Below are 9,352 nucleotides of genomic sequence, written 5' to 3' on the forward strand. Positions count from 1 at the left end.
CCATGTCAACTAGGCCACCCCGTACTACCCAAAATTACTTGAGTTTTTTTGGAACGAAGTGCCAAGGAATTTTAAACTTATGGTTTCTAGTTTCAAATGCCAAATAGTACTTTGTAAGAATTTAAAATAGCAATGCCAATACGGTAGCCGCAAGCAACAAACATCACTGTGAAATAACAGTTTTACGTACTGTACTTTGATTCTGGCTGTTTAAAACTCAAAGTCTGACAACATTTTCATGTATTTTTTACGGTCAAATACACCTGTAGCAATATTATCTACCAGTGACCCTTAAGTTTTCAACTAACTTCACAAAATACTTAAAAAAACGTTCATTTGCATAACTTACAGTGATTGATAGCGTTTAGTCTAGCCAATTGAAATTTTTTAAATGTAACTTATATCTATATTTAGAACTATGGTTGTATGGACGTCTATCGACCCTCAGATTTGAACCTAATCTCAAAATATACCTTAAAAACGAAACATACATTACTTATCGTAACATACATCGACTCAGGGTCATTTTGATGAAAGAATTAAATTTTTTATAGAGCATATTAGACCACCATTCATAATTATAGATGTATGAAAAACCATCTACTCAAAATTTCGTACCTTACCTAGAAATACAGCTTAACAACGCAAACTTTTGTAACGTCCAGCGACTGAGGGCCATTTGAACGAAATAATTAAATTCGTTGTAACGCTTATGAGACAACTATTTATAATGATACATAAAAAACCTTCTACCAAAAATTTTGTACCTAACCCCAAAATTTACTTGAAGAATGTAGATTTTTGTAACGTACAGTGACGGGTGGCCGTTTAAATTAAAATTTTTTACTAAAGTCTATGTAGTTTCTACCGTCATCCAGGGTTATGGACATATACACTATTAACATAGTAGCTTCTAACTAACCTCGAAAAATACCTTAAAAACCAAATTTGATATCTATTCATCGTGACTAAGGTGTCAAAAACTATAAAATTCACTGCAATTTTGGCTGTTCCTCCTGGCCATCTGGAATGCGGCCTTATTTTTGTTTATAATTGGAAATCGTTTTACCTAACCTTTAAAGGTTGCAGTTTTATAATAAACTTTTATTTGACAACAGTTATTTGTAAAAATAGAAAACAACGTCTTCACTGCATAAATAATAGCATTAAATATCATTGGCATATAGTTTGTTTAAAATGTTTATTATTTTGTAGGAATATAAACTAAAAATGATAAAAATCCGATGATGTTGTATTCTGATAAATTGACATGATTCTGTTCGCTGCATTTATGCATAGTTAAACTCGATACTATTTTGAGTATTAGAAAACTTTTTTACTAGTATTTTTTCATTTGGTAATACATGTTCTGCTCTGCTGTATGAAAAAGTTGATATCGTATCAAAATTTTTTTTACCCTAACTATACAATGATTTATTATCAAGTATGAATTCTAGTCAGGTTGACTCCAGATGATCCGTGCTATGCAGTTTCATAGTATGCATCATACTGTTCGCATGATTTCAGAATACCAGTGCACTACAGATATTGGTAGCTGTAGCCTAGTATTGTAATATTTAAAGCAATTAGAGACTCAGTTTTCGTTAGTTGAAAAATACATGAATTCAAAGCTATTAAACTTAGTGACACTACATGCCCTTTAGTTTATAAATTAATAAATCCGAAGATAAGTAATCTAGAGTGCTTAGTATGGCAGTCAGTGCAGTGCTGTCATAATTGGCTGCGCCACGTTTACGACATGTCACTCTGTATAGATATTGAGTAGTATATTCACTCTGTATACATTAAGTAGTACGTAATAAAAATATATTAATTTCAACTGATTAAATAAAGTTAAGAACAAAGAATTTTTTATTGTTATGATGTGGGCCTAAGTCTTACAGCACAAAGGTCTAGATGGCGTGCTCAACGGTCTGGTTAGTCATATGTAGTGGGTCTGTCACCTAGTAAGTAACTGAAGTGACAGGTAAAATCCGGAAAGTCTGTGGATTTATGTGTATGTGTATAAATGTGACCTCAGAGTGCGTATGACGTCTGAGATAACGCGTGTGCATGCGTAAGCATGAAAAACGACTTTTAAGTACCTGTTTATTGATTCCCACCGCAAGCGATGTTAATACTTTCTTTAAATAAATATATATATATATATATACGTATATATATCACACTAACACTTCTATGCCTTATGACCACTAAAGAAAAACTACAATTGTTTAATAAACTATTTTTCAAAAAAATAAGTAAGTCAGCTACAAAAAATTGTAGTAAACTACTGTTCAAATTAATCTCTTGGGTCGAGTGTCAGCTTTTGTGATGGTAGAAGGATATAATCATAATTGTAATAGGCTGCAACAAACAAGAGTTTAGTTTAATTTTTCTCGAAAAAAGCACTCTTACACTGTTTAAGTATTTCTTAAGATAAGGTAAAATTATTTTCAATTACAAACAAAAATAAGACCTTATTCTGGATGGCCAGGAGAAACAGCCAAAATTGCAGTAAATGTTTGAAGCGAAGCTTCTTTTACACTATTCTATGGCCTGTAGTGAACTGGAAAAAATTGACAGTTCAACATGCTTCCCCCACTCCGCTTAGTTGCTGCAGCAGCGGAACGTATGTACACATATATATCTGTTGACCCGTTACTACTGTATTTGGAGTCGGTTGTAAGAGCTCGGAAGTGGTCGAGTTTTGCCGTCTTGAAGGCCGCTTTGATCTTTTGTCAACTTTGTATAATTACAACGTCGTAATATACTCATACATGAAACCAAGCAGAAATAAAAATTGGTCGCCTCTCTAGTTCGTGAAGCCCTAGTTAGAGGGCACACGTCAGAGAGCATGCGAGAGGTACTTATTAGGCAGCCTACATAATCTACGTTTATGTTACCTTACGAATTATACGTATAGTTATATCAGGTATACTTGCAGTATTAGTTGGAGCATAAAATTATACGTAGGTACACAAGTTAAATTCATTAATATTTAGTCCTATTTAAATAATTAATGAGTATTTCTATAAACATGAAACTGAAAAAATCAGTTGACATTAGATTTATTATTAACTAAACGAAGTTTTTTAAACTACTGGTTTTAAAATTGATTGTTACTGCTTCAAAAAATTGCGATAAAAACTATTTAAAAACCGTACTTAAATTATAAAATTTTTATATGCAACAGTTTGTGCACTATAATTTAGCTGTCTGCTATCAAGTCAAGTTCATATGTCATTTAATTGAGTCAAGTTCATCTGTCATTTAATTGAGTCAATATGTTTTTGTATAAAAAAAAGTGAACTGCAGTGTAAGCAGTTCATTCGTATTTATAACTTAATTACTACTTAAATATACTTTAGAGTTAACTCACACAAATCATATTCACATATTGTTAATTTTCAATCAATAGCCAGTGACATTTTTAAGGTTACATTTGCATCTTCATATATATACAGATTTATGAAGAAATAAAATATAGTTCGTTAAAAATGAAGCATGACTTTTGTCAAATTATAACACAATGTGTATTCTTATATGGACAAATATCCATTTATAAATTGAAAGGTGGTTAGGTTACATTGATTGATGCAGCCTACTTAGGGCCTACTAACCACCCCCTGACGTTGCAAACGTAGGACCTTAGTAGGCTAGAGAAGAACCCAACCAGTGGAATCACGAATCCTTTCTCTACTTCTGAATTTTTGTGGCTGATGGTCGAAAGTGGCTCAATGGATGTAGAGTAGCATAAGCAGGCCCTACTGATCGTCTACTTACAATTTCTGCTCGGGCAGCTACTTGTACCGTGTATATTGTTAATACTATTTTTCATAAATTCATTTTGTACATTTCTTATTATATTATTCATTTTATTTCAGAACGTAATCTTTCCTTATACGTTTGCCAATAAATTATCAATTATTTATAACATATATATGCGTTTGTCCTTTGGCATGTATATTAGTGTGTTAGCTCATTTTCAAGCGTGTAGGTAAGTGGTCCCATCCCAAAGCTAGTCTGGGACACTAGGAGAAGGGGGAGCATGGATAAGCTCGTGCAATAGCATGGTTGACCCGCGACCTCATACATATACCGCACGTGTGGCACTTTCCCTCTGCGGCAGCTGCCCACTCGAAGGAGGAAACCTCATACCCTCGCGCTACAGCTCCCCCTTCAGTAAGTCAGAAGCCTCATGCTACAGCTCCCTAGGGGTAAGTGGGGAGGTGAGCCAGAACTCTTCCAGTATACCTACTATTTACCTTTTTCTCTATTCTTTTCTTAGCAAACAATATCTTTTTTTTTTGTACAAGCATGTTGAAATGGGTATGAAAAAAAGTATGTGAAGTAGAATACTATAGTTTATAAAAAAATATTCCTAATTCAAACTTATGGTTCAAACAAAATGAAGGATCAAGTATAAGGCAGATATATAAGTTTCAAATGCTTGTATAACAAGTTAAACATCATTGTTAATCGAAAGGGGCAGCCGACACTAAAGTGGGAATCATCTATTTCTCCACAATCTCCTTAATAAAGCTATCGCATAGAGGAGTACGAAAACGTCATATTTGTGTACTGTATAATTATATTAAATTTATTATACGTTTTCATTTAGTACAGAATAACGTATTATTTAAACAAAATTTGTTGTACACTTGTACTTGATTTGTGTATTGAGCTAGTTTAAGAACAACTATTGATTCGACATTACGTATAGGCAACAATTTTTAAGTTAGAGTAATTCTTACCACACGTATTTTACTGTAATATTCTAGCGTTTCATTTGTATACTAAAACAGTTAAGAAGTAGATGATCTGCGATTTTTGTTTTGGATTGACCTCGCATAACTAATTACAGTATATTAGGTATATTTTTTATTCAATATCCATATTAAAGATATTCTATAGATAAGGACAATCTCCATACGATCACAATAAAAATCATGCATAAATTATCATTCGATATCACCAGATTTGTTCTGCCATTTAGAACTTCAAATAGCCAGGATAAGTTTTGGACCCTTTAACTTTAAAAAAAAATTGTGTAGTTCTGTATTGTCATTGGTCGAAGTATAAATTATTGCCAAAAATAAAAATTCAATTTTTAATTTGCGGTCAATGTAGAGATACTTTGGAAAGACGGATTTACTGTTATTTCCTACTATAGCTAAATTGCTAATCAAATACTTTAAAGTACAAAAGAAATCATGCGATTCATATTTTTTAAGCAGAATTTATTTCTGATTAAAAAAAATTCGGCTGCTTCTTCCTGAGGTGCAGAAAGTCCTTTGTATTGGGAAAAAAATATTAGCGTCAAAACATAATTTTACCATATTTTGTGGTACAGCTCAGAACGATGGTGTAGGGAGCTATTTTCAGCAAGATACAAAATAAACTGTATAATCATGTGTTCCCTTTAGTCATGTGCAATTATTTTTTAATAATGTGCTATTATTTTTTTTCAGTTTGAATATCAACAAGCACAACTGGAAGCAGAAATAGAAAATCTGTCATGGAAGATTGAGCGTGCAGAAACTACTGACAGAGGAGATTTAGAAAATCAAATGGATATTGCAGAAAAAAGAAGAATCACACTATTAAAAGATTTTTTAGAAGTATAAAATTTTTAAAACATCTTCTACAAAGATTTAGTTTTCATGCAGTAGACTATTTGCATTTGATTTTAATCCATGTTTGTCATATAAAATATTTTAAAATAATTTTTTTATAAAAACCATAATGAAACATGTTATCTAATATTATTTATTAGTATTGCATGATACATCTTTAATTATAAAAGTATTTTCCCTCCATCTCATTCTTACAATGATGATCAAAAACATCTTATTTGAAAAGTTTGATAGGTTTAAAGTGAAACCTTATTAGCATTGGCTACTAACTACTGGCTAACATTTGAGTATTCATTGCCTGAAAAAACGCTGATTTTAAATACATTTTTTTATCTTAAAATTTCCTATTTGATGGCCTTCGAGACAAAGCTTCGTTGTTTTGACATTTTTATTTTTGAAAAGAAAGATGCTGCATAAGCAATGAATTTTATTTGTTATGTAATTATTTAAGACAAATCGTGTATTTTTGAAGGTGGAAAAATTAAAAAATAATATTTTAAGAAAATGGTAGCCCCTAGTTCTAGGACTCAATAACAGGTAAAAAGTTATTATTTGTAAACTATATTCAGTAGAAAGAATCCTCCTTCATCCTGGGGACCATTGAAAGTGACAATGCCTTACTTAAGATGTCCTTATGATTGTAACTTATTAATTTTAATTATGACTTTTTACATTTCACAGATGCTTTACGACAGATGGCTAAACTTATGTACTTTTGAAATATCGAGAAAGCTTAAAAAATATTTGTCCATTCCAGTACCATCACTGAGTCGTCTACTATAAAAGTCTCTTATTCTTAAAGTAAATAACCTATTCTTACCATTAACTCATAACTTTATATCTATTATTAGCTTTATCAAATTTAAATTTAGCATCTGTGGAAATTTCTAATCAGAAAAGTAACTGAAATAAGATTAAATCCTTAAAATAAGTTTAAGCGCATCGTAGAAATATCAACAGTAATAATATTGGGTTGGGGAAAAAGTAGTTTTGGTTTTTCCTAGTAGATTGCGGTTAAGTTGCATACTGCTAGTAATACTTATTTAATGAAACCATACTGTAGCGCATTAGAAAAGCAACAGTTCATAGAACATTATAGATATAAAAGTACCACTATTTGTGTACTCAGGCCAAAGTTTTTGCGCTTTGAAAATGGAGATTCCAGGTCATTTTCGTCCTATTTTACATTTTTACTTCAAAGAAGGGAAAAATGCAGCGTGGGCTCATCAAAAATTGTGTAGTATTTATAGTGATGAGTGCTTAAGTGAACGCCAGTGTCACAATTTGTTTCCTCGTTTTCGTTTGGAAAAATTTTAATGCTACATATAAACCTGACCCTGATCGGCCAACTGTTGAAAAAGTTGATAAAATTCTTCAAAAATTGAGGTAGACCAACATATTCTCTTTCTTGACATACAGATAGTACATTACTGGACTATTTTTTTTGGCATCACTCTTTTCTCATTGAAATATAGCTCACGTTTTTTGACATTCCTGACTCATTCTTTTCAAAGCTGATTTTCCTATTGCCCTAAAAGTACTTTGTCGGTGCTTCTTTTGTATAAGTTTTCGAGCAGTACTTATTATTAACGATAAAATTTGTTTGAATATTTTTTACTGATTTTAAATTCCATATGTAAAATTCTCATGGTGACATTATCTTCTGTCTATAATTATAAAAGTATCCGGCGTCAGCTTTTTTTTTTTTATTGTATTTTAATAAAAATAACTTGAATTTGTTTTTGAAACTTTTAACTGCATTTTCCGTGGAGATATTGGAGGAGGGGTAATATAGAAAAACTAATTTGATGACCGATATTTTTGGCATGAAAATTTAAAAAATACTAGAAAACAAATACTAGGGCATCGTCTGTAAGTAAAAGTATCGGTAAACCCCAGGTAAAAAAACAATTTCTCAACGCTGAGATTGTTGATTTAGTTTGCGATGTCACATGTCTCCTTTAAGTCTTCTCATTTTTAATACGTATGCGTCAGAGTTTGGCTCGTGCTGGTGCTGAGTCAAGCTCAAAGAGAAATAATGCATAGTGGGAGAAATATCCCAACTGCATAGACTAGTCTTTGACAGGCGAGCTCTGGAAAGTCAATGTGCGCGTTTAAATCAGCTGAAAAAATTCGATAACTCGGCAATTACTGAACAAAATTCAACATTGTTGAGGGTTTGCACCAACGAAAAAACACCACTAGGTTTTTCTTGAGCAAAATTTTTTTATTTATATACTTGTTAATATTTCGTCTCATCATGGAGACTTTTTCAAGACTCTTACTTTTTTACGCAAAAATCTCACGCACTATAGACCAACAGTTTTATTTTATACACAAAGCATCTCATAAGTAAAGGAGAGAACTTTTTCAATTATAAACTATTTTAATTATAAAACGAATTGCCTGTTTGTCCGTCGGTGTAAACAGTCTACCTACAGTTTCTAATTGAAGAAGTTCTAGTAAGAGTCTTGAAAAGGTCTCTATGATAAGACAAAATATTGACAAGAATATAAATAAAAAATTTTTGCTCAAGAAAAACCAAGTGGTGTTTTATTGTTGATGTAAACCCTAAACAATGTTCAAGTTATCAAAAAACGAGAAGTGAAAGTTCCGAGGGAGTTATTCTTTCCAAAATTAAATATTCTTAAGTAGGCTAACTAACAAAAACTTCTACATCGATTATATTCTCGTAATGGAATAAATACGCCATCAAGTCCATTTTTAAATTCTGCGGTTCAAATAAAACATAAATATTATGATCTGATAGTTGTCTCGCGGTGTAGTAGAGTGTCTCCGCCCGCCATGATTAACTTTTTTGTTAGCTCGACTGAATTCCCAGAGTCAAAAAACTGTCTTATTTTAAAACGCGCTTTTCAAAAGCTTATTGATATCATAAATGTTTCAAATGATTGTTAAGTTATAGAAGAACATCTGAAAAACACATACCAATTTAAAAAATTAAATTAGGATGCTTTTTGACAGTTTTGTTGCCGTTTTTACAAGATACTTTTTTTTGTGTTTTGGCAAATTGTGTAGATTCACAAAAACTTCTTTATCATTTGTTTTGAATCTTTATTTTTAACGTTTTCTTACTGCCTATACATATACTCTGAGGAATAAAAACAACAAAGCAATACTAAAAACGACTCTGGATATCCAAGCAGTACTGCGATAGATTTATTTTTTATTTAATGAAATTATTTGTGTTACCTATTTCTATGTTACTTAGTAGAAATTTTTTAACTTACCTTTAGTTTTTGGTGGAAAATTTTTAGTAGAAGCTTTTTCTTACGACCTTCGAGCAATCTTTCTAAGAATGTGACGACATAAACAGTGTATTTTCTTGAAAAGTAATGATTGATACAATTATCATTACATTGATTTGGGCTTCATAACAAGGTATCGGTTATCTAAATCACTGATGAGGAGCATTGTGTATCGGAATTGGCACACATATAGATGGCGGCACTTTTATGTAATCTATGGCTATTAGGTGATGTTACGGAAAGAGAGAAAAAATTATTTGATGTTTCGTCCCTGGAGCATGCCAGGACTCATCAGTGAGGCTGATGACGTGCTCCCTGCTTTAGACACCTATATTGGTGGGGATACCCGAGCTCATCTTAAACGCCCTTATTTAGTAAGCAACATGGAATCTGGACACTTGCAAGAAGGTTAGTTTTAATGGTTGGACACCTAGCACATTGTTA

At 31.9% G+C, this 9,352-nt stretch overlaps 1 protein-coding gene across 1 annotated transcript in view; it reads left to right on the top strand.

Annotated features, from left to right (window-relative positions):
• The window catches only part of ari-2 (E3 ubiquitin-protein ligase ari-2), a 338,226-nt gene extending 332,478 nt beyond the window's left edge, over nt 1-5,748 (top strand). The window contains exon 5 of the mRNA XM_089592306.1: nt 5,475-5,748. Within this exon, the coding sequence (XP_089448432.1) occupies nt 5,475-5,630 (156 nt within the window). The 3' untranslated portion in view covers nt 5,631-5,748. The remainder of the gene's footprint in view (nt 1-5,474) is intronic.
• The last annotated feature ends 3,604 nt before the right edge of the window (nt 5,749-9,352 follow it).

This window comes from Copidosoma floridanum, unplaced genomic scaffold (genome assembly GCF_036245765.1).
Source record: "Copidosoma floridanum isolate Cflo_tuat_1 unplaced genomic scaffold, Cflo_Japanese_pri ptg000016l, whole genome shotgun sequence".
Lineage (NCBI taxonomy): Eukaryota > Metazoa > Arthropoda > Insecta > Hymenoptera > Encyrtidae > Copidosoma > Copidosoma floridanum.